We start from the raw sequence: 25,368 nt of genomic DNA, 5'->3' as shown, positions 1-25,368 counted from the left end.
CTGAGGCCCGCCCTGGGTTCCATTCCTCCGCACCACATAAACAAAAAGAAAAAAGCCAGAAGTGGCGCTGTGGCTCAAGTGGTAGAGTGCTAGCTTTGAGCTGAAGAGCTGAGGAATAGCACCCAGGCCCAGAGTTCAGGCCCCACGACTGACACCCCCCCCCCACACACACACACAAAGACAGGTGTAGGCTAAAAGGCCTTATAAACTTTGGTTAAAGTAATTTGGTTTAAAAAAAAAAAAGTTTCAGGAACTTTCCTGCTCAGGCTGGCTTTGAGCTATGATCCTCAAATCTCAGCCTCCTGAGTAGCTAGGATTACAAGGGTGAGCCACCAGCGCCCCGCAAACTGTTGCTTTTTGGGGTAATAATTGATTCATGGCTTTCAATAATTGGATTCCCTTTTTTTAGGGGAAAAAAAGGAGTGTGTAGAGTTGGTTATATGCCAATAAAAACTTTATTTACAAAGCAGGGAATGCTAGTTTAGGGTTCCCATTCAGGATGAATTTCTCCTTGTTTCTTGAGGCTTGACCTCCGGGCCTGGGCACTGCCCCTGATTCTACCGCTTGAGCCCCAGAGCCACTTCTGGCTTTTTCTATTTATGTGGTACTTATGAATCAAACCCAGGGCTTCATGCATGCTAGGCAAGCACTCTACCACTAAGCCACCTTCCCCAGCCCTATCCTTGTTTCTTTTTTAGAAGCAACGCTGGTGAGCTTTCTTGTGTTTTGTAACCTTTAAGGGGAGATTCCTTTCTTGCAGATTTTTTTTTCTTTTTTGGTGGGTCGTGGGGCTTGCACTCTGGGCCTGGGCACTGTCCCTCAGCTCTTCAGCTCAAGGATAGTGCTCTACTGCTTGAGCCATAGCACCACTTCTGATTTTCTAGTGGTTTATTGGAGATAAGAGTCTTATGGACATTGCTGCCCTGGCTGGCTTTGAACTGTGATCCTCAGATCTCAGCCTCCCGAGTAGCTGGGATGACAGGCGTGGGCCGCCAGCACCTGGTTCTTGCAGACATCCAAGTCTTCCCCTGCAGAATGGCCTAGCTGTCCGCAGCTCCTGCCCTGGCCCGGGGTTGTGTGGCATGGGGATTTGTGACCAGTGCTTGTGCAGAACCTCATGGCCCCGTCTGACCTCCCGTGTGTTCCTGACTCCCTCTCAGACACAGCCCAGTCCTTGTGGCTCTGAAAGGCATCGGCCAAGGCGCATTGGCCTGGCGGTGGCCACCCACCGTGTGAGTGGGGTCCCTGGCTTCTCTCTCCAGGAGGACTTCCATCTCCAATGGCTCAGGAGGAAAAGATACAGCTTTTCACAGATGGAGCCACTGTGGGCTGGGTGGGGCTGGGACTCGGGGGGTGTGGGTGTGAGCGCGGTCCCACAGGGAAGCCATCTCGTGGCACGAGTGCCACGTGGCCTGAGCATGCCTCCCTTGCCCCGTGTCCCCAGCCACCGCCCCCCAGCCGGAGGCCGAGGCCGAGGCCAGCACCGACGCGGGAGCCAAGTCGTCGCAGGGCAGCTCGGCCAGCACACAGCCGGCCCCTGCAGAGCCAGCCAGCGCCTCCAAGGACAAGGAGGCCTCGGCCGAGAAGAGCAAGGACAGCAGCTCGGTGAGCACCCCTGCACCTTGGGCCCCCTGCCAGCAACACCCCCAAGCCAGTTCTGTGCAGTACAGGTTGTCAGACCACAGGGTGATGATGAGTTTTAACATGGGCTCATTGTGGCCAGTGTTCCCCGGTTCGAGTCTACACCATGGGAATGCACTGGCCATATGGGAGTGGGCTGGGCTCTGCCTGGCCCCTCTCCAGGGCCCCATGGTGGGAATTCTTTCTCTTCTGCCCGCTCATAGGAGCTGCCAGCCACAAGGAGTCATTGAGCACTGCAAGTGTGGCTTATGTGAGCGTGGAACTGATTTGTTGTTGTTGTTGGTAGTTGTGGGACTTGAACTCAGGGCCTGGGCTCTGTCCCTGAGCTCTTTTGCTCAAGGGCTTGCATTCTACCACTGTGAGCCATCGCTCATTTCTTCAATTTTTTTTTTTTTTATGTTAATTGGAGACAAGTCTAGGGGACTTTAGTGCCCAGGCTGGCTTCGCTGGCTTCGAACCTGGATCCTTTGGATCTCAACTTCCTGAGTAGCTAGGATTCCAGGCATGAGCCACCAGGGCTCTGTGTGTGTGTGTGTGTGTGTGTGTGTGTGTGTGTGTGTGTGTGTGTGTGTGTGTGTGTGTGTGTGTGTGTGTGTGTGTGTGTGTGTGTGTGTGTTTAGTAAGTTTAATTTCAGGAGCCGTATGTGGCTACCGGTGTCATAACCAGCTCCAATGGTCACCCTGCCCATCCCTGTGTGTGCTGTCTGTGACATTCACTGCAGCCCAAGTCTGTTGGTGATCTTTTAAATTGTAGCTACTCAGTCAGAATTAGGACAAGTGAAATTGTCAGGCTGTCAGGAAGAACACCTTAAGATTGATTAGCTGACTACAGCCCACAACAGGCTCACATGAAATCAAATGAACTGATTGATTTTTGACTATTAGAATTGGTACTGGGACATCATACTTGGTAGGCAGGTGCTCTATTATATGTATTCTATTTCTATTGTATTCGGTGGTGTGTATTGTATTGTGTCTATTGTATTTCTAGACCCTGGACCTTTCTGGCTCAAGAGAGACGCCCTCCTCCATTCTCCTCGGCTCCAACCAAGGCTCTGGTATGTCCCCCACGGCGGGAGGAAGGTGTTTCCCCGCTTCCCAGGTCCCATGGGGAACTGATTTGTCGGGAAGACACTGGCAGTAGTTTCCAGACGATTGCAGATCCATGGGAGTGCCCGGCACGCGTTCCCAGGGCACCAGTGTGGCCGGGCAGCATCCGGGCAGCTATCCATACGCTCAGGATTTACCCGTTGGTTGTGTTTCTCGAATGAACTTCATCTGGAGCGGGGTTCCTCACTCATCGAGTGAGGTCCTGGAGAGCTGCCTGGAGCCGTCTCAGGGAGACAAAGACAGGGCAGGTGGAGGGGCGTTGCGGATGAGCCGTCCCTCATAGGGGGTCCTCTGGTAGGTGTTAGGGGGTGCTCTGAGGCTTCTGTGGTGTGGAACCCCCTTTTCCCCTCGTACTAGGAATGTAAACCAGCCCATTCAGAGATGGGTTGACTGGAGCCTGCTTTTGCTGATCGTTGTGCCCAGTTTGAGTGGCCTGAGGCTTCTCTGCCCAATGTCAATGCCCAAGGGGGGCACATTTCTGCAGGAGCACAGCCTTGAAGGGCAGGGGATGGGTGTGAGTTGGAGGGAATGGCAGGCTCTCAGGGAGAAGAGGAGCCTGGCGTTGACTATGATCACGGGGCCGCGCTCCTCCTGTTTTGTAGTTGTCGCTGTAGCTGGACTGCAGGCGTGGGCCATCTCTTCTTCCTTCAATCTTCACAAGTGGTCTTGTTGGTTTTGCTCTCCAGCTCAGCCCAGACTGGCCTTGAAATCTCAATTCTCCTAGATTAGCCTCCTGAGAGCTGGGATTACAGGTGTGTAGTCCCATGCCCATCTCTAATCCTGCCTTTAATATAATAGTACAATTTGGTTTGTATTGGTGTTAACTGGAAGAGTTGTTTTCTACTTTTGGCAAGTTTAATGGATCCTTTAATTTTTGGTTTATGAAGTTGTGATGAAAGTTGTTTTCTTGTTTGTTTGATTTTTGTTTTTGGCAGTGCTGGGGTTTGAACTCAGGCCTCATATTTGCAAGGTAGATGCTTTGCCACTTGAGCTGTGCCCCCAGCCCTGAATATTTCTTCTTTTGTACAGAACTGGGTTTTTAACTTGGAGTGTTGTGCTTGCTAGGCAGGTGCTCTACCACTGAGCCACACGTCCAACCATTTGTGCACAATTATTTTGACACAGGGTCTTAACTTTTTGTACAGGCCCTGGCCTGGGCTTTGAATACTTCTCTGTTATGCGTCTCACCGTGACTGAGCTTACACTCCCATGCCCAGCTCCTTCCGCTGAAACGAAGCCTTGTGAACTGTTTTGCACGGGCTCTCCTGGAGCCGCAATCCTCCTGATCTCAGCCTCCCGCGTAGCTGATGTGCTCCACTGTGCCAAGCGTCTTGTTGAAATGGGGTCTCCCAAACTCTTGCCCTCTGGTCCTTCTGATTAGTCTTTATCTTGGAAAATAAGTTGGGAACAAAGGTAGAACTCAGCAGTCACTCGGAGTAGCATGCGTGTGTCACAGTCCAGGGCTGTGAGGCAGGCCAGGTTGGAAAATGGCGTCAGACACGGTGCCATGCAGCGTGTAGAGCGGCAGAGGTGGGAGCAGCCTGGCCTCTGGGAGGACTTGCGTGGCGGCAGTGTGGAGAGTGCACGCAGGGAGGGCGGCCACGGGATCGCGGTGGTGAGGTGGAGGTGAAGGAGGCCTCGCTTAGACCAGGCTGGGCGGGCCAGTCGTTCAGGGCAGGGTGCATTAAACATGGCAGCGGTGGTCTCTGCCCTGTGTGGTCTCTGTCCCGCTGCCCCTGTGCCAGGAAAGTGGGCACAGCTGACCATGCCTACACCTGGCTGTGAAGCGTCAGCCTTGAAGAATGCAGTTGGCCTTGGACCGCACGGGCTTGCCGGCGGGAGTTCACAAATCCCCAGCCTGAAGCACCCTCGTCCCAGGGAGAGAAATGGGAGGCTGCTGGGTTGGGGGGGGGGGGTGACCAGGAGCAGAGAACCCGGCTGGTGTTGGTGGCTGGGTGGAGTTTGTCTGAACTTTACAGATCACGCCCCATTTCCATGGCTCTTCTGAGTCTATAAGACCACTCAATGCTGGGCGCCGGTGCTTATGCCTATAATCCTAACTAATTTGGAGTCTGAGATCAGAGGATCCTGGTTTGAAGCCAGCCCAAGCAGGAACGTCCATGAGATTCATGTCTAAGGAAGTAGAGGTGTGGCTCAAGTGGTAGAACACTAGCCTTGAGCAAAAAATAAAATTCCCAAAGAGATGGTATCCAGGTCCTGAGCCAGGAGCCAGGACGGCTGCCCAGCCCCCAGCCCCTCCCAGGGAATCGGGGAAGGGGAAGCAGAAGAAGTGTTGGTGGGAGAGGATGGTAGCGAGGTTGGTGCCCCCCAGTGGAGGCCGCTTCATGGAGGTCACTCCAGAGAGGCCCAGGATGCTTCATCTTTCAGTCTTCCCAAAGCCTGTGGCTGAGGAATCAGGTCATGGGAAACTGGGTCCGATTCCACCCTCTCCCTTGCTCATTCATCTGTGGAGCCTCCCAGCCAGGGCTGGGTGCGGAGTTAGGGACACGGGACCTGGCAGGCTGTCAGAGCACCAGCGTGTCAGCCCCGGCCTCTGCACAGGTCCCGGGATGGCAGGCAGAGAAGTGGGGTGAACCTCCCACCCCCACCCCGCAAGGCACGCCTGGGCTGAACGGGGCACACCCTGGCCCCATCTCACCCCGCCCTCCTTCTCTTCTGAATGGAGGTGCTGCCCTGGTTTGAACTTTGGGCCTTACTGGCGCTTTTGCTCACCTGGCTTGTTTGGCTGGCAATCTGTCCCTTGGGCCATGCCTCCATACTGGCTTTTTGCTGGAGTCTTGAGGACTTTTTTTTTTTTAAACTTGGGCTGGCCCTGAACCATGATCCTCTGGATGTTCGTGGCTTCCTGATGACAGGTGCTCTGCTCTTCACTTTGCCTTCAGATGTTCTCAGTGAGTCACAGCTGGAAGGGCAGAGTCAGGGCCCTCAAGTGACTTCTCTCTTCCTTTTCTCCAACTCCTGAGACCCCCGCCTCCTCTGACCGCTGCCTCATCCTGTCTTCTCCCCTCCGGGGCTGCCCAGCCTCTGCCTGGCGGTCACCATGGCCGTGGGCGCGTTCATGTGTTGTCTGTCTCTGGGTCTAAAGATTGGAGTGTGAAAATCCTGTTCCTGCCTGTCGTTGTGTAGCAGTGTGTTGTCCTGAGCTCTCTGTCCTTCTTATTTTTCTCCTGTATCTTTTTTTTTAGTGTTTGTGCCAGTCCTGGGGCTTAAACTCCGGGCCTGGGCGCTGTCCCTGAGCTTTTTTTGCTCAAGGCTGGCACTTGGCCACTTGGGCTACAATACCACTTCCTGTTTTCTGATGGTTAATTGGAGATAAGAGTCTCGCCCGTTTTCTTGCCTCAGCTGGCTTCGAACTGCAGCCCTCAGATCTTAGCCTCCTGAGGATTATAGGTGTGAGCCGCCAGTACCCAGCTGTGTCAGACTCCCTCCCTCCCGCCCTCCTCCCCCCTTTCTGGTTTCTTTCCTTGGCTCCTCTTCCCCTCTGTCTCCCCTCCTTTCCTTCCTTCCTTTCTCTCTTCCTCCCCCTCTTTCTCTGCAGTTTTTGGGGGCAGGGTCTCCCCGTGTGCCCCGCCAGCCTGGCCTTCTCCTTGGCCTGGCGCTGGGACTTTGGTGGCTCCCGTCTTGCTGGGTGTGCGGTGCGCAGTGTCTGGTCACGGGGCGTGCGTGTCCCTGCAACCCAGTTCCCCGCTTGTGGTTGGTGTCACGGCACATGTGCGCGTGTACCTGTGGCTTGGTCCACGTGTGTGTGTCAGGTTGGAGCGCGTGGCGTGATGGCGGGGTCACCCGGGGGTGCCAGGAGCCCCCATGGTAGGCAGGCGGCAAGCGTGGGGTGCGCGGCCGGCGTCGAGCTGGGGGGCAGACGCTGAGGCTCCCTGTGCTGTCTCTTCAGTGAGCAAAAGGTGTGACAAGCCAGCCGCCAGCACCCCAACCTCCACCGACCGCCAGCCGCACCCCACCTACCCAGCCCACAAGTGTAAGTATTGCTGCCGCAGCCCTGTCCTGTGTGTGTCTGTGTGTTCTCGCGTGTCTGTCCTGCGTGGGGTGGGCCGGGCGTCGCGGCGCCTTCCTACCGTGCCTCAGTGTTCCTTCAGCTACTCGAGGCCCTCCCCGCCCCCTCTGGCCCAGCCCTCCCCAGAGCTGGGAGGACGTGGTGAGATTTGGTGGCCTCACTGTGGGATTTTCTTATGTACCCCCAAACCAGCGACGTGACCCCCCCAACCCCAGAGGAGCCAACAGCATGGCCAAGTGCGTCCCAGAGGAACTGGGGGTCTTGGAGAGAGCTCCACCCCCACCCAGCCCTGTCCCCCAACACTGTCCACTTGGGTCATCTGTGCTAGGCTGAGGGGTGCTTTCTGAGTGAACCCTACGATCCTTAACCCTCTTGGTACTGGTGATGACACACAGCTCCTGTCAGTTTTCTGCTGCCCTGGGTCTGGCAGGAAAGAGTAGTCTTGTGAGGAATGGGGGGGGGTGCGTTCCTCACCCACCCCAGCCCTGCAGGCCTCTAAGCCTCACCCCTAACTTCTTCCTACCCCAGATGGAGAAGTAAACAAGAAAAACCCGATCTGTGCTCCCCATGATGGTCTGCCCGGGGCTGGGCTGGCGGCTCGGGCCGTGGCTGGCTGCACCTCACCTGCAGGCTGGCCTTTTGTGTTTTGTTGTTGTTTGTGTGTTTGTTTTTTTGTGCCAGTACTGGGGCTTGAACTCAGAGCCTGCACTAACCCTTCATCTTTTCCCTCAAGGCTAAAGCTCTACCACTTGAGCCACAGCTCCACTTCTGACTTTTTGTGGTTAAGTCTCAGGGACTTTTCCTGCCTAGGCTGACTTCGAACCATGATCCTCAGATCTCAGCCTCTCACTGAGTGGTTAGCATGACAGGCGTGAGCCGCCAGCACCGGGCCGGACTGACATTTGGTGGCTGGAGCTCTTCCTGGCCTTTTCCCTTCTCTTCAGCCTCCTGTGCTCGCGCCCATGTGTCCTCGGAGCCATCTTGGGTGGCTGCGTGTTCTCCTTGGGTCTGGGGGTTCTCTGTCCCCTGGATGAGCCGGCTGTCCGTCTCTCCTCTGGCCTCTCCCTGGGGTGGGCTTGTGTGCTTTGTCCGCGTGCGGCCCGTGTGCCAGATACGGCGCCCGCGGTGGGAGTGCGTGGCGTGCGGGGTGGTGCTCAGGCCTGCCACGAGTGTCTGTATGGTTCTAGGGGGACAGTGAGCCGAACCCCACATCCTACACGCAGCACCCCACATGACTGGCGGCGGACCCCGCGCTCGGGCGTGGGGCCGCGTGGAGGCGGGTGGGTGAGTCTTGCCTTTGTCCCGCAGATCATTCCCGGAGCAGCAAGTGCGGGGCCCGGAGCGGCGGTGAGGAGAAGCGAGGCTCCACGCGTGCCGAACACAGCGCCAGCACCAGCACCAAGAATCTCCTGGCCAAGGAGACCCGGCTGGACCCCTTCTGGGACTAGGGGCTGCTGAGGGGGGCCGCCCCGCCCCCCACACCCCGGGACAGTCGCCGCCCTCAGACCCGGTCCGGCGCCCTGCACTCCCGAGGCCCGGGCCGCGCTGTACATACTGTACACTTTGTGCATAGCCCCGATAGAGCGCCTGCCCTTTTTATATTTCTATTGACTTTTAACTTATAAAAAAAAAAAGAAAAAGTAAAAACAACTTAGAAAAACCCAAACCCAACCACAACTGGGGATGCTCGCTCAGCCCGCGGGGTCAGGCGGGGTCAGGCGGGGTGGGGGGCTGGGCCCGGGGAGGGCCGTGGCACAGGTTCCCCAGGGAGGGCAGCCACTGTCGCCTCACCCATCTGCTCCCTGCTGCATTGGGGTCAAGAGTTCGAGCCCGGGCTATGTGGTTGGGGCTCACCTCAGAAGCCATTCGCAGCCCACCTCCTTCCACCTCCCCCCCCCTTCCCGGGCCACACTGTCCAACGTTGCTAGGAAGGGCCGGCTGCCCACGCCAGAAGGACACACACGGAGAAGCGTGTGTTTATTTCTCCTCAAAGGGAAACCGATATCCTTGTTTACAAACCATCTGCAGAAAGAGACCCTGCGTGCGCGGGCTGGTCACGCAGCACAGGACCGGGACCAGAGGATGGTGGACTTGGTTTTGTTCTTTGATTCCTTCCCTCAGCCGCCTGCGCAGCCTCGTAGAGACAAGGAGGCGGCCCGAGGCCGGGAGGACGCATGTTCTGTATTATTTATAACCACACGAGTTCCACGTCTTTAGGGAAGCATGAAGCCCAGCCGTGCGCGAGGAAGCCAGGCCTGTCCCACGCTGCCGGTCACGCCACGCTGCTCTCCCCTCCTGGGGACACATCCACGGGAGCGAGAGGTGATATGTGTATATGAGAACATTAACTGTACGATATCATTCCAGTACATTCTGTTGTACATTTTAGTCTCGTTTACTTTTCATTGTCGATAAGAGGATGCGAACTGTACAGTTTCCAGCTAGTCACCCCCCATTAGAAAAGAAAGAAGAGATACTAGAAGAAAACCAGAGAGAGAGGGAGAGACACAGAGACAGAGAACAGTTGTGAATTGCAGTTGTCAAAACAAAAAATAGCCTAGCTGGCCTTATTTGTGAGGCATAATTGCTTTTAGCATATGGAAGTATTTTTTCATATTTTCTTTGTATAAAATTTGTATTAAACTTAAATATCTTTTTTGATGATGGTGTCTGTTTGTGACCAAGCCGTGGACTCGACGCACGAGGCCTTTTGGACCCTTCACTTTCTCCTCTCCCAATTTTCAGATTCTTTACCTTTATCTCTTTCTTGTTTTGTTTTGGTTGGTTGTAGGGCTTGAACTCAGGGTCTGGGTCTGAGCTCTTTTGCTCAAGACTAGTGCTCTGCCACTTTGAGCCACATCGCCACTTCCAGTTTTCTGGTGGTTCATTGGAGATAAGAGTCTCATGACCTTTCCTGCCCTGACTGGCTTTGAATGGTGATCCTCAGATCTCAGCTAGGATCACAGGTGTGAGCCACCAGCACCTGGCTCTTTACCTCTTTTCCAATTAAACTGTTTTGGAAATGTGGTTGGCTCAGATTGGCCATTTTCCATGGGCTGGGGCACTGTCTCTGCTTTCCAGCAAACACCAGGCGTCTGCGGAGCATGAGCTGCACTGGGGCCCGCGGGGGCTTCTGGGGCAGCCTTAGGAGAGCGGAGCTGAGGTGCAGGCTGAGTGTGGCAGCAGGATGGGATGACAGCCAAGCTACGGGTTCTGGGGGTTTTCAGGCCAATGGTTCCCCCAGGAAAAACACCTCCCCCTTTCTGCTGAGGTTGTTTGTGCTCCATATGGGGTCTAAACATATGGGGTGGCTCGTTAGAATGACCAAAAAGGAACAGGGTTGTGTCCAGTGCTGTCCTGCACTGGGGGAGAGGTGACCAGATGTCCCTCGTTACCCAGCTTCCCTTCTCCTGGAAGTGGAAGTCACTCAGCTTTTTCCCCCAGCAGTGGAGATGAAATAAACTCAGATTCACACTTAAGCTACATCTCAGTCCTCTGCTTTTAAGGTGTTTTGTTTTTCGCTGGGACTGAGGTTTGAATTGAGTCTCATCCTCTTGCTTAGCTTCTTTAAAAAAAAAAAAATCAGTCATGGGCTTCAACTCAGGGCCTGGGTGCTGTTCCTGAGCTCTTGCTCAAAGTCAGCCCTCTACCACTTAAACCCACAGCGCCACTTCAGTTTCCTGGTGGTTAATAATTGGAGATGAGAGTCTCTGAACCATGGTCCTCGGATCTCAGCATCCTGAGTAGCTAGGATTACAGGTGGGAAACACCAGCTCCGCCTTTGTTTAGCTTTTTCTGTTCAAAGCTGGCACTCTACCACTTGATCCACACTTCCTCTTCTGGCTTTTTGCTGGGAAAAGACAAGAAGTCTCATTTCCCTAAAAGCACTGTTCATGTCCACATGTTGTCAGTGATGTCAGCAACACGGGGTGGGGGTGGGGGTTCTTGCCCCACTTCACAGCTGGCAGTTTAAGACAGTTTAAACCAGCCTGCAATAGAGCTAGGCTGCTTTCCTTCCTGTGGGTCTGTATCCTGGTGCATGGGGGAGGGGTGAAGCCACACCCACCAACTGGCTGAAGTTCTTGTCATGTTCATTTTTGGCCCCAACTTTACTATTGGATTTCTTTACTGGTGTTGGTCTTGGGACTTGAACTCGAGGTCTGGTGTGCTGTCCCTGGCTTTGGTGCTCAAGGCTGGTGCTCTTACCACTTGAGCCACAGCCCCACTTACGGTTTTTTGTTGTTTCATTCTCAGGGACTTTCTTGCCCAGGCTGGCTTTGAACCATGATCCTCATATCTCAGCCTCCTGAGTAGCTAGGATTACAGGCGTGAGCCACAGGTTCCCAGCATTACTGCTATATTTTAAACCTAGTTTTAAACTGTGCCCAGTGAGTTCCTAGGTACAGAAACAAATCCCACCATTACCCCCAAAGAATGTAAACTACACCATTAACAACAGTCCATGATTGAACTTGAGCACAGGAACACGTATTGGAACTTGCTCATGTGCCACCCTTGAAGACATCCTGCTGTGAGCAGGTCCCGGGGGTGTGTGTGACCTTACTGTCCATCCTTGGGCCTGAGTCCACTGCTGATGACCAAAACAGCTTGCCAAAGTATCTCAGTTAAGTCTTGTTTTATCCCTGCTTCCTGATCCACTCCACCTGCAGGTGGCTGTGGCAACACACTGCCCTCTGGTGGTCACTGGCAAGCACAGCTTGCTGGTGCTGGACTGGCATCCATCTGCTCAGTGTGTGGGAAAAGTATGGCCCAGTCCAGTGCTTTTAGCTTTTACCTCACCAGAGCCTTGAGAATCATAGGCCAGGCACTGATGGCTCACGCCTGTGACCCTAGCTACTCAGAAGCCTGAGATCTGAGGATCATGGTTCAACGCCAGCCCAGACAGAAAAGTCCGTGAGATTCATCTCCAATGAATCCTCCCAAAAAGCTGGAAGTAGAGCTCTGGCTCAAGTGATAGTGTTAGCTTTGAGCAAAATAAGCTCAGGGACAGCACCTAGGTCCTAAGTTCAAGCCCCAGGATGGACACTAACACACACACACACACCTGCAGTATTTCATCCCTAAATTGAGCATCATGGAGCCATGGCTCAAGTCTGCCAGCACAGCAAGGGTGCGACTCTTATGGATGGAGGGTTTTGCTCAAAGACCAAAGAGGCATCTTCCATCTCAGCGATGAGGCCAACCCAGAAGTCTCCTAGGAGAAAGCTCTGAGAGACACTTGTCTCTGTTGCTCTTGTTTGACTCAACACCAGTTTCCCCAGGATTTTATTTCACAACTGAAGAAGACCTCCCCACGTGCAGCCCTGAGGAGAACAGAGGAGCTGTGTTGAGCTTCAGAATGTAAACGTGGTTTTATTTCATGCCTTTCATCCGTCAAGAGTTCCACTTCCTTTCGTGTTCCCCTCTTCCAAGAAAGCAAGATGGCAGCATAAGGCACCAATACTGTCCACGTGACATGGCAGGGAGGGGTCTCCCCGGCAGCCCCTGACTGCCTTCCTCACTGATAGTCAAGGAGTGACTGTCCTCCCCGCCTGCCCTACAAAGCGCCTCGCAGAGAATTGTGAGCTGCCCACATGCCAGTTCCAAACCCAAACCAACCACTAAGAAAACCAAGACAGGTATGAGGGCATAACACAGAGTCGTGAGATTCGTCCATAAATTAAAACAAGAAACACTCCCCCCACCCCCACCCCCATCCCACAAGCCTCCAGGGCCAACTGGCTGAGTCTGGGACAGGATCTGGTTCCCCAGGCCGCATTCCCTGGCACTCTGCTCCTTCAGACGCCAGCTTGAACCGGGCGGGCGGGCACTTCTGAGATGACTGGTGGACTTGTCCCCGAGGGCAGAGGCAGCCAGGTGTCCTGTGTCCGGGCATCTGGGGCAGTCGTGGGGAGGCAGGAGGGACGAGGATCCTAGACCAGAGGACAGCAGGTGGAGCCCGCGACACAGCTATAAATACTCCAGTTCCAGCGCGTGGCGCAGGGCCTCCAGGTCAGCATGGCAGGACACCCGCCAGAAAGGCATGTTGTGCTGGGACATACAAGGTGCAGGTTATACGTGCCCTGACCATGGTCACACACAGACTCTGCAGTCATATGACTGATCCCACGATCACACACTGAGCCCACGATCACGCACTGACCTCACGATCACACACTGAACTCATGATCACACACCGACCTCACGATCACACACTGACCTCACAAAGACTGACCCCATGATCATACACTGACCTCACGACCACACACTGACCCCACAATCACACACTGACCCCACGATCACACACTGACCTGACCTCATGATCACACACTGACCTCACAACCACACACTGACCCCACAATCACACACTGACCCCATGATCACACACTGACCTCACGATCACACACTGATCCCATGATCACACACTGACCTCACGATCACACACTGACTCCACAATCACACACTGACCCCACGATCACACACTGACCCCACGATCACACACTGACCTCATGATCACACACTGACTCCACAATCACACACTGACCCCACGATCACATACTGACCTCATGATCACACACTGACTCGACAATCACACACTGATCCCATGATCACACACTGACCTCACGATCACACACTGACCCCATGATCATACACTGACTCCACAATCACACACTGACCTCACAAACACTGACCACATGATCACACACTGACCTCACGATCACACACTGACCCCATGATCACACACTGACCCCACGATCACACACTGATCCCATGATCACACACTGACCCCACGATCACATACTGACCCCACGATCACACACTGAACTCATGATCACACACCGACCTCACGATCACACACTGACCTCACAAACACTGACCCCACGATCATACACTGACCTCACGACCACACACTGACCCCACAATCACACACTGACCCCACGATCACACACTGACCTAACCTCATGATCACACACTGACCTCACGATCACACACTGACCCCACAATCACACACTGACCCCATGATCACACACTGACCTCACGATCACACACTGATCCCACGATCACACACTGACCTCACGATCACACACTGACCCCACGATCACACACTGATCCCACGATCCCACACTGACCCCACGATCACACACTGACTCCACGATCACACACTGACCCCACGATCACACACTGACCCCATGATCACACACTGACTCCACAATCACACACTGATCCCATGATCACACACTGACCTCACACTGACCCCATGATCACACACTGACCCCATGATCACACACTGACCTCACGATCACACACTGACCCCATGATCACACACTGACCCCACAATCACACACTGACTCCACAATCATACACTGACCTCACAAACACCCCATGATCACACACTGACCTCACGATCACACACTGACCCCATGATCACACACTGACCCCACAATCACACACTGACCCCACGATCACACACTGACCCCACGATCACACACTGACCCCACGATCACACACTGATCCCACGATCACACACTGATCCCACGATCACACCCTGACCCCACGATCACACACTGACCCCACGATCACACACTGACCTCATGATCACACACTGACTCCACAATCACACACTGATCCCATGATCACACACTGACCCTGCAATCACACACGGACCCCATGATCACGCATTGACCCTGTGAACACACACTGACCCTGTGATCATGTGCTGACCCTGTGATCATGCACTGACCCTATCAGTCAGCTGGAGGCCCCTCCAATCCCAGGTCCAGGGCTCTAAGACCCAGAGATCTGACCAAACAGACTGCGCTCTGAACTGCTGTGGAGTCACATGACAGCTCACTTGATTTGCTGCCATTGGTGTTTGGTCAGACCCTGTGTATCTCCTGAGTTATTATTTATTAGGCCAGCAGATATACTTTAAAAAGAAGCAAGCCCACCTTATTTTCAGATTAAGCACACATAGTTTTGGCCAAATGTAGTTTTAAAAAATTAAGTTAAAAAAAATCAAAAGAAATGATAAGCCAGATGACAGCAGCTTACACCTGTAATCCCAGCTCCTTGGGAGGCTCAGATTTGGAGGTTTGAGGCCAACTGGAGCAAAACGTGCTTGAGACTCATTTCAACCAATAGCTGCACATAGTGGTACATGCCTGTCATGCCAGCTATGGCTGGAAACTAAATAGGAGGATTGTAACATTGAAGAAAAAATAAAAGATTGTCTCAGAAATAGCCGGAGAGGAAAGGACTGGGGCTGTAACGGCAGTCCTGCCTGGGTGCCTCTCTAGAGTGCTGTTGGCAGATCTAGGTTTAGAACCAGCATCACCGCCACCACTGAAAAATAAAAAATAAAAAGAAATTCAAAGAAAAATATCAAATTCCTGCACACAGGGCTGGGAAGGTGGCTCCGTGGTAGAGTGCTTGCCTCACACACATGAGGACCTGAGTTCGATTCCTCAGCAACACATAAACAGAAAAAACTGGAAGTGGCACTGTGGCTCAAGTGGTAGAGCTCGAGCCGTGAGCTGAAGGGCACAGGGACAGCACCCAGGCCCAGAGTTCAAGCCCCAAACTGACCAAAAAAAAAAAAAAAAACCCTCCCCACACATCGTGGGTTTCAATCATTGTGTGATTTGCTAAGTATTTTCCTTCCATCCTTTATTCTATGAAAATGCAATATACCCCTTAAAAAGCAGCCACTGGTACAGCCTTCTAGAACCCCAGACCAGTGGGGACTGCCTGACCTGGGCACCGCGGGGCCCTTACTTCCTACCACACCCTCACCTGCAGCTGCTGGCTGCAGCCTTCTGAACTTAGTTCCCCTTGGAATGTTCCTGCTCCTCTCAATGAGGCCTGGCCTGATTCCGGCCTCCCCCTCCACGGCCTCCCCTACAATCTGCCCCAGCCTTTGTCTTTGTCTCACAGTCTCCTTCCATGTCATGCTCCCTGGGCTGTGGGCTGGGCGAGAGCCGGGGACACCAGGCTCTGATCTGTGCACTGGACTAGCCAGCCCAGTGCCTGGCATCGTGGCTGGCACCACGGCTGGCTCACCGTCAGAGCTCAGCTAAGGGCACACACCTCCCAGCTGGAGCAGAGCAAACAGTCCTGGTTCCAAGACAGAGGAGGAGCACGCTCTCTAGAAAGAGGGGCCGTGTGCAAAGGGGCTGGAGTCAGGGGGGTGGGGGGACTCCCTCCTCCAGAGAGGAGCCATCTGGCCAGAGAAGATTGCCCTGTAAAGTGTCTGCAGCACCCCCTTCCAGAACTTTCTCTGTACCCTGGGGAGCTGACTCCATAGCTGAGGCCCTGAATTTTTTTATTTTTATTTTTTGCATTTCCTTGGGATTTGCTGCCAGGGAAGGAAGGGGAAGCCAGGACCCTCAAGTTAAGCTCTGCACCATTAACAGTCTGCTTCCCAGGCTGGGGTTTGGGGGGGGGCGTGCTGCAGCTCTCTGGGGTGCTGTTGGCAGATCCGGAGTAAGGGCTGGGCAGCTGTTTGTCTCCCAAGAACAGAGCTGCAGCCACCACAAGCCTGGCCTCACCGGGGATCACAGATGCGGGATTTGCTTTTTCATTAGTTTAATGCTGCCTTTATTAACTGGGCGCATGAAAGGAGAGGCCTGCACGTGCGCCAGGCCCCCTCCCGGCCGGGAGGAGGCAGGGAGGAAGCCGGGAGGAGGCCGCCAGGGCCAAGGCACCCAGGGACTTGCAGAGGAAATGACTTGAGATGCTTCTGCCATTTGCAAATGGAGAGCAGGAAAGCGGGCTGCACCTAGGGCTCACTTGGGAAGAAGCAGGGTGGGGTGGGGGAGCAGGAGGCGCCACCCCTCGCGCACCATCAATCACAATTCATCCATCAATCACCTTCTTTGCCCCTTGTTCCTCTTCCACCCCATCGCCGATGACGATGTAGACGGCTTTGCGGCCGAACCTCTGTATGATCCTCTCGAAGCAGCTCTCCTTCCCTGCATGGGGGGGGAGGGGGGGATGTGTGATGTGTGTGACCAGAGGGTGAGGGCCCAGGAGGAGCCCCAGGCTGCCCAGCCGTCTGTACCCCAGGCCAGCACCCGGCCTTCATCCTTCCTCCATCCTCCTGCCCAAGTGCCGGGACCCAGAGAGGTTGAGCAGTTCCCCTCAGCTGTGACTACACGTGTGTGAGAATGGACTACAGATGGGTGAGGCCCCGGGTTCCATCTCCAAAAAGGCAAGAATGAATAGAACTCCCAAATGAACAACAACAACAAACCCAAGCAAAGCAGACAATCCCCGCCCCCCAAAAAAAAATCAGGCCAGAGGTGCAGCTCAGTGCACCTAGACCTCAAATCTGATCCCCATGCTAAGAACTTTTAATCAGGTGCCAGTGGCCCATGCTTGTAACCCTAGCTACTCAGGAGGCGGAGACCAGAGGACTGTGGTTTGAAACCAGACCAGACAGGCCCAAGAGATTCTCATCTCCAATTATCCACCAAGAAGCCAGAGTGGTGCTGTGGCTCAAGTGGTAGAGCACCAGCCTTGAGCATAAAAGCTCAGGTCAGTGCCCAAGTGCTGAGCTTAAGCCCTGGTATTAGCAACACACACAAAAGTTTTATATTGTTATTTCTCCAAAATCAAAAAATTAAAAGAAAAAAAAATTAAAAGAACAAATGCAACAGTGGTACTCACTAGATACTATGTTGAAAAAGAAGTATACAACTTGTGGGTGGGATGGGAGGGAAAAACTAGAAGAGAGTGAGGGAAGGGGTGACATTATCCCAAAAGAAATGTACTCTGCCGGGCGCTGGTGGCTCACGCCTGTAATCCTAGCTACTCAGGAGGCTGAGATCTGAGGATTGCGGTTCAAAGCCAGCCCGGGCAGGAGACTCCTATCTCCAATAAACCACCAGAAAACCGGAAGTGGCGCTGTAGCTCAAGTGGTAGAGCGCTCGCCTTGAGCTGAAGAGCTGAGGGACGGCGCCCAGGCCCGGAGTTCAAGCCCCATGACCGACAAAAAAAAAAAAAAAAAAAAAGAAATGTACTCTACCTGACTTATGTAACTGTACCTGTGCTGTACACGTACATGTACTGTAACTGTATCACCTTTATAATAACAATACAAAAAATTCTTTAAAATCTCAGTGTAGTGGCATACACCTGGAATCCCAGCTCTTTGAGAGGTGGAGGCAAGAGGATGAGGGGAAAAAGTTATCAAGACCTTGTCTCAAAAAACAAAACAAGCCGGGCGCTGGTGGCTCACGCCTGTAATCCTAGCTACTCAGGAGGCTGAGATCTGAGGATTGCGGTTCAAAGCCAGCCCGGGCAGGAGAGACCATGAGACTCCTATCTCCAATAAACCACCAGAAAATCGGAAGTGGCGCTGTAGCTCAAGTGGTAGAGCGCTCGCCTTGAGCTGAAGAGCTGAGGGACAGCACCCAGGCCCAGAGTTCAAGCCCCACGACCGACAAAAAAAAAACCAACAACAAAACAAACAAACAAACAAACAAACAGGGGTAGAGCACTTTGTCTTGCATGTGCCAGGCACTGGGTTCAACCTCCAGTACTGAAAAAAAAAAGGAAAAGAAAAGAGGCTGGGAGTCTCCCAGGACCTCCATGCTGGCCCGAACGGCACGACATCGTGTTCAAAGTTGGGGAAAAAACTGGGTGCTGGTGGCTCACGCCTGTAATCTTAGCTACTCAGAAGGCTGAGATCTGAGGATCCTGAGCAGAATAGTCCCACTGAGACCTTTATGTCCAATAAACTACTCAAAAAAAGCCGGAAGTGGTGCTGTGGCTCAAGTGGTAGAACACTAACCCTGAGCACCAAGAGGTTCATAGGCAGCGCTCAGACTCTGAGTTTAAGCCCCAGGGCCAGGAAAAAAAGAATTAAGAAAAAAAAAAAGTTGGGGAAAATCAGTCCAGGCCAAAAAACTTCCCACAAGATGGTGCTCAGAAAACACCTACAAATGACTAGAGTTTTTGTTTTGCTCCAGAAAAAGAGAAGGGTGAACATTTCCAACTGGAAGCATCTCAGCTGACTCTGTGTGTGTGTGTGTGTGTGTGTGTGTGTGTGTGTGTGTGTGTGTGTGTGTGTGTACATGTGTGTGATACTGAAATTGGAACTCAGGACCTCTCTCTCGCTGCTTGCTTGGCTGGTGTTCTACCACATGAGCCACGTCTCCAGCAGTAACGGTTTCTTTGGCTTTTTCATACATTCGGAAGAGGATAAAATATGATCTGCTCCCCTCGCCTGGCCTCGGGGATGGGTGGTGTGGGCGGGAGAGCCCGCAAGTGTGACCCACAACCCCTTCCCCAGGAGCAGCCAGTATCAGGCGCTCTGCGTCAGAGCAAGTAGTCAGCACTGTCCGTCCCCATTCCTGTGCCCCCCTCCCCTGGCCTCAAGGATGCCCCTGCACACCTGTCTTGGTGGCGCTGTAGATATTCTCGATGGGAAACACGGAGCCCAAGCCGTACAGCAGGACCTTGGCCAGGGCAGGAATGAGCTGTGTGGTGGTGACCAGGACGTTGACACAGTTGGGCCTGAGGACAAAGGAGACACGGGTTAAGACCAGAGGCCCCGCAAGGGGAGGCCTGCCTGTCTGGGATCTGGGCTGGAGCCATCTTAAAGGGGTGGGAAGCAGGGAGCCACGGCTCTTCTTCCTGTAAGCCCGATGCTGCCTGATCCTGGAAAGCAATATGGCTGCCATACTTGCTTGATTTGCAGGCCCGTGGTTTGTTGCTGTTTGTTTTTGTAAGAGCCACACACGCTGAATCAGCCCCAGAGTCCCAGGGAATGGAATGGAGCCACATGGGACGAGCGCAGGGCAAGAGGGAGAAGTGGGCACGGTGGTACATAAAGGCTCTGGTCTTTGAGAGCCCAGAAACCTGGAATCCTGCTGGGCCCCAGGCGGTCTCCTCAGCCATGCGAGTAACTCCAGCCCTGGGAAGTGTGTGGATCTGGCCACGCGGCCGCTGGGTGCCGGGAGGAGGCGGGTGGCGTGGGGACCGGGCTGCCGCTTGCCTGGAGTTGATGAGGGTCAGCGCCTTCAGGGAGTGCGTCAGCCACAGGTCTGTAAGCGCCTCCAGCTCCGCCCGCAGCTGCAGCCACGTCTCTCTCTTGGGAGCGCCGATCAAGCCTGCGCACAGAGGAAGACGAGTTGTTAGAAGAGTCTACACAGAGGCAGGGAAGGGGTGTCCAAAAGCAGAGCACCCCAAAACTCCCTTTGATTCACCGGCTCCTTCTCCCCTTATCCTGGGACCAACTGACCATAGATTGTTCTACCTACCTGTCATCTGTTCATTCATGCATCCATCTATCCATGCATCATCCATCCATCCATCCACCTATCCAACTGTCCATCATCCTTCCATCTACCCACTTACCTGTCCATCAATTCATCCACCTATGCACCCACCTGTAATCCACCCATCCATCCATCCATCCATATGCATCCATCGTCTATCCATCCACCCTCCCATTCACAATCCCCTCAGTCATCCATACATTCAGCTATCTACTTATTCATCAATTTATTCACCTATACACCCACCTGTCGGTCTATTTATCTATATATCCATCCATCCATCCATCCATCCACACCTTCACAGTCATGTAATTGGCATCGAATGTGTTAAGATGAAGAGAATATATAGATAATGGAGCTAATGCTATTATGGTAGAGATAAATAGTTTATAAGATAAAAAGCAACAATGACCGGTTCCCATCCAATTCTCACCATGTGCATGGCCCTGTGTGTTTAGGACAGCTTACTTCATTTCACTCCCACAGCCTCCAAAGGGGACACTACTTTCGTTTCTATTTTTTTGAGGTGAGGAAACAGGCTTGGTGAGGTCGACTGACTTGTTCAGTACAGGAGGAAACAGTGGAGACAGGGTTGGCAAGCTGATCTCCAGAGCCCACTCTGTGGATGTTCTGAACTTGGCTGTCTCCTCTCAGCCTGGGCCCTTTAAGATAAAGTCCAGGGCTCCCAGGTTAGTCCTGCCTCTACTTACAGCCAGTCTTACCTGCTACCATAGTCTCAATGTCTTGCTATCCCAGCCTTGAGGCCTCTTTTTCTGTCCCTTGAGGTATCAAGCCTGCTCCTGCCACAGGACCTTTGCACACACCATTCCAGAACCTGGATCAATCTCCTCTGTCCTCACCTCCGCTTTTGTCCGGCTAACTCCCTCCCTGTGCATTTAGGGCCATGTCCCTGCGGTTTATGCTGTCCCAACCCATGGAGCCCTTCTTCCCAGCACTCCTCCTTTCTCTTCTGGTTTAAAATGGATCATGCACTGTGTCTCCATGCAGCCACAAGCCTGTTTGCTCCCTTGGGCAAGGACTAAGTGTGGCTTGTGGGCAAGGCGGGTAGTAGGGCTGCCAAGTTTGAGAACCAGTAACTTCCAACCCTCCTTCCACCTCAGTGTTGCCGGTCACTGGGGAAACTCATCGGAAGTGCGGATTCGAAGACACTCACCTGGGTGAGTGGGGTCTAAGTCACGCATTTCTTGTTTTTTTCATTTTCTGGGAACAAGATCTTGCAATGTAGCCCAGGATGTCCCTCTTCAACTCTCAATTATCCTGCTGGGATTGCAGGCATACACCACCATGTCTGGCTGAAGCCACACATTTCTAACCAGCTTGCAGGATGATGGCCTTGTGACTGCTCCAAGGACCGTGTTTGGCCCTTAGCATCCTCGAGGGACTGCGGTTCCTGTCTCCCTGGGCTCCAGACTTGGCCCAGGCAGGGCTTGGGAGCCTGACTTCCTCCACACACCTCAGGTGTCACCTAGGCTGCAGCTGGGGTGATGTCTGACGTCTCCAAGCCCCAGCTTCTGTACCCCATGATCTGATCTGTGACTCACTCAGTGAGCACTCGGTACCCGCCATTCAACTACTACTGTGGCCCACAGGCCTCCCCGGATCCTTCCTTTCTTCAGACCCATTTCAAGGACTCCACAGCCCCAGGCACCCAGGGGTGGAGCTTGCCAGGCTCCACCATGTTCTGGGCCAAGAGTCTCCCGGAGTTCCATGGCACAAGCTGAGGTGCACGAACTCCCAGCAGTGCCTGGCCCTGGGACGGGTGTGGAGGGGACACCTGGGGCGGTCTGCCCCTCCTGCTTGGCCTGACCCCGCTTCTGCCGGCCACTTACCGCCCACGTTGTTGCGGTAGGTGTTGTACATCTCCTTCACACGCCGGTAGCGGAAGGCCAGCTTCCTCATCCAGTCCACGCCGCCATGCACGCCCGCGCCCAGGCACAGGCCAGCCCCTGGCGCCGTGCTGTGGAAGCCGTCCGTGGAGAAGTTGTAAGTGCTGGGGAGGCGGACACGGGTGGCGTGAGTATGAGCAGACCAGGCCCCGCAGACCCGCCACAGGCCCTGGGGTATCGCTGGGGCGCACAGGGCATTGTGGGTAAGCACTGGGGTGGGGGTGGGGGATTCAGATGCAGGCTTAGAAGATCCCTAAGAATCTATCAGCTGCTTAGAAAGTTCTTTGTCTCAAAAAAAAAAGCTCTGACAGCCAGGTACCTGGTACGCTTGTTATCCTAGCTACTCAAGGGGCTGAAATCTGTGGATCACGGTTCAGTGCAGGCAGGTAATTCTGTGAGACTTTGGCCTCAGACCATGATCGCTGTGCAGCCCATGTGTAGCTAGAATTGTAGGCATGAGACACCATGCCCAGTTCGGTCTTATAATATTTTTGATGGGTCTAGAGATGTGGAATTGTAATAGTTTTGAATAAGTAACTGAGGTCACACTTTTAGATCTCCTAGGGGAGAGCTGGGAATTTTCCAGCCACATTCTTCTGCAAGCTACCTCGTTTCTGGCGGCTTCACCTGACTTCTAGAATCCATGTCCTATGAACACTGTCCCTAGAAACTAGACACCCACTTCAGCACTCAAGAATTGATTTTGAGTTTCACCTGCATCATTCTAAAAAATGTACAAGGCAATGGTTGTAAGCAAATCTCTGAACAATGTGTATCACTTTTAAATGGTGGGGATTTGAGGAACTGATTTTTGAATTAGGAAAGGTGAGTTCATCTATTCATCCACCCACCCATCCATCCATCCATCTACCCACCCACCCACCCACCCATCATCAATCCATCTATCATCCATCATTCAGCCAGTGATCCCACCCATCATCCAACCAGTCAGCCATCTGCCCATCATCCATCCACTCACCCATTGTCCATCCATCCATCCATCCATCATCCAACCCATCATCAATACCATCATCCATCCACCCACCCATCATCCAGCCAGTCAGCCATCTGCCCTCATCTCTCCATCATCCATCCACTCACCCATTGTCCATCCATCCATCCATCCATCCATCCATCCATCATCCATCCACCTCCAAGCCATCATCAATACCATCATCCATCCACCCACCCATCATCCATCCATCATCTAGCCAGCCAGCCAGAGGTCTTTTCTTCCCCCAATTCCTACCTTAAATCTTGGCCATTGTCATCAGATGAGACATCATCTACGTGGATCTGGTCACAATCCTTGGAAAATTCACCAAGAAGAGAGAAGAGCAGTGGTGAGTTGTCTTTAAGAGTGGCTTCCTGGGCTGGCGGTGTGGCTCCTTGCCCAGTATGTCCCAGGCTTCACCCCAACACTGGACAAAGAGGGGAGGGAAGCTGCTCTCCCATGCTGAGTGGTGGGGTGAGCACTGGATTGGGGGACAGGAGTCTTGGGGTCTAGTGCAGGTTTTCTACTACATGTCAGAGGCCTTTGGATAAAGTCTCCTTTGTCTTGGGTCTCTTTATAAATGAGCAGATAACTAGAAATAAAATGTATATATTTATCTTCCCAACCAAGAGAGTTTTGTAAGAAAAGAGCGATGTTATCAATAACAGGGTGGGTAGACACAAGACAGGATTCCCCAGTGTCTACAGCCCAGGAACAATGCAGCCCTGGCTGCACTGGCCTTGCGCAGGTGCCTCCTGCTTGGAGAGCTCTTCCCCTTCCATGGGGTGATGATGTCTAACGTCTCCAAGCCTCAGCTTCTGCACCCCACGATCTGATCTGTGACCTTACTCAGTGAGCACTTGGTACCTGCCATTCAACCACTGTGGCCCACAGGCCTCCCTGGATCCTTCCTTTCCTCAGACCCATTTCAAGGACTCCATAGCCCCATGCACCCAGCGGTGGCCATGCTGGATGCTGTGAGTTTCTCTGTCAGTTGAGAAACTTGTCTGGACAGGCTCTTTAGAGGATGAAGGTGTAGCTCCAACTCCTGTGCTGGGCTGCTGGGCGCGTTGGTGGAGGAGCTGGCAAACTGATCTCTGCATGCTAAATTACGGGAGGGCTGAATGTGTGTGTGTGTGTGTGTGTGTGAGAGAGAGAGAGAGAGAGAGAGAGAGAGAGAGAGAGAGAGAGAGAGAGAGAGAGAGAGAGAGAGAGAGAGAGAGAGAGACAGCGCCTACTGGTACTCGGGCTTGAACTTGGGACCTGGGTGCTATCTAGAAGTTTCACTTCTGGATTTTTCATGGTTCACTGGAGGCAAGAGTCCCAAGGACTTTCCTGCCTGGGCTGGCTTTGAACCATGATCCTCAGATCTCAGCCTCCTGAGTACCTAGGATTAAGAGCATGAGCCACTGGCTCCTGGCAGGGAAAAAAAAAAAAAGGAGGGTTTTAAATAATGGCCAAATGTAAGCTCAGGGCATATCTCTGTCTTTGTTTCTCTGTCTCTGTCTCTCATCTCTCTCTCTGGCTGTTTGGGGGATTCATGCCACCTGCAGTGCAGCACCTGCGTCTCCCAGGTTTGCTCCCAGGCAGCTGCCTGGCTGAGGCCTGCAGGCTCCAGAGTCTGAGCTGTGCAGCCCACTTAGAAGCAGGGCTCAAGGACCAGCCAGCCCCAGATGCCCACGTGCTCATAAACTGGCTTTAAGAGGCATGCCCAGAAATGGGGAAAACAGAACAAACAGCAGATTTCCCCAGTGCCCTGAGACTGCCTTCCTCAGACGCTAGACCTCCCCCCCCACCACGCTCCCACCCCACCCCAGGGCTCCTGGGCAGGGATCCACGGCTGCCCGTGTCAGGGGAAAGGCATGTGGGAAGGCTGTTTTCCTCATTTGCAAGGGGATTGTCGGGGCCCTAAACTGAGACAACAGTAGCGATCACATTTCGGATTTCATAAAATACCACGACGCCCTGCTAGACGCTACCTCATACTGCACAGCTGACCCGGATAGAGTTACCTGCGGGGCAGGGCCGGGGCCTGGACACTGCATAGGACAGGGGCCTGCAGGGTCTCCTGGAGGAGACATTGACCTAATGCTGCCCCTGCCCCAGCGGTGTGGGGGCGTGGCCTCTCCCTGGGGCTCCAAGCAGGAACAGCTGGCACAGAGACATGAAGAGTTGCATGGCACACATGGGGCCGTACCCACGGCCATCCCTGCCTCCAGGAACTTCTGCTTCTGACCCAGAGAGACACCTGCAGAGAGCTTCGCAAGGCTGCCTTCGGTGCAGGGAGACCCCAGAAGCTCCCCCCAAGCCCAGCCTGTGCTTTTGATGGCCTCAGGAAGAAGGGCACAGTGTCACAGCCGCTTGGGGGCCCGTGCTCAGCGGCTCAGCAGACCCAGGCAGGAC

The 25,368-nt window shown here is 53.6% G+C and overlaps 2 protein-coding genes across 24 annotated transcripts in view; one reads left to right on the top strand and one right to left on the bottom strand.

Moving 5' to 3' along the window:
- The window catches only part of Zmynd8 (zinc finger MYND-type containing 8), a 96,107-nt gene extending 86,665 nt beyond the window's left edge, over positions 1 to 9,442 (top strand). For 17 of the 22 annotated variants that reach the window (XM_069989932.1, XM_069989927.1, XM_069989936.1 and 14 more), the window contains 4 exons: positions 1,445 to 1,605; positions 2,633 to 2,699; positions 6,662 to 6,745; positions 8,090 to 9,442. In XM_069989932.1, the coding sequence (XP_069846033.1) occupies positions 1,445 to 1,605; positions 2,633 to 2,699; positions 6,662 to 6,745; positions 8,090 to 8,229 (452 nt within the window). In that variant the 3' untranslated portion in view covers positions 8,230 to 9,442. The remainder of the gene's footprint in view (positions 1 to 1,444; positions 1,606 to 2,632; positions 2,700 to 6,661; positions 6,746 to 8,089) is intronic. The other 5 variants (XM_069989939.1, XM_069989943.1, XM_069989941.1 and 2 more) reach the window with 1 other exon arrangement.
- Positions 9,443 to 12,134: 2,692 nt separating this feature from the next.
- The window catches only part of Eya2 (EYA transcriptional coactivator and phosphatase 2), a 112,729-nt gene continuing 99,495 nt past the window's right edge, over positions 12,135 to 25,368 (bottom strand). For both annotated transcript variants that reach the window (XM_069989918.1, XM_069989919.1), the window contains exons 10-15: positions 23,221 to 23,279; positions 21,915 to 22,075; positions 19,782 to 19,896; positions 19,179 to 19,300; positions 16,652 to 16,752; positions 12,135 to 12,832 (exon numbers count right to left, since the gene is read on the bottom strand). In XM_069989918.1, coding sequence (XP_069846019.1) covers positions 12,752 to 12,832; positions 16,652 to 16,752; positions 19,179 to 19,300; positions 19,782 to 19,896; positions 21,915 to 22,075; positions 23,221 to 23,279 — 639 coding nt within the window. In that variant the 3' untranslated portion in view covers positions 12,135 to 12,751. The remainder of the gene's footprint in view (positions 12,833 to 16,651; positions 16,753 to 19,178; positions 19,301 to 19,781; positions 19,897 to 21,914; positions 22,076 to 23,220; positions 23,280 to 25,368) is intronic.

The sequence above is a fragment of the Dipodomys merriami genome, unplaced genomic scaffold (genome assembly GCF_024711535.1).
Source record: "Dipodomys merriami isolate MVZ:Mamm:240054 unplaced genomic scaffold, mDipMer1.0.p SCAF_39, whole genome shotgun sequence".
Classification (NCBI taxonomy): Eukaryota; Metazoa; Chordata; class Mammalia; order Rodentia; family Heteromyidae; genus Dipodomys; species Dipodomys merriami.
The sequence above is the reverse complement of the archived record's forward strand: the minus strand, read 5'-3'. Positions and strand labels throughout refer to the sequence as shown.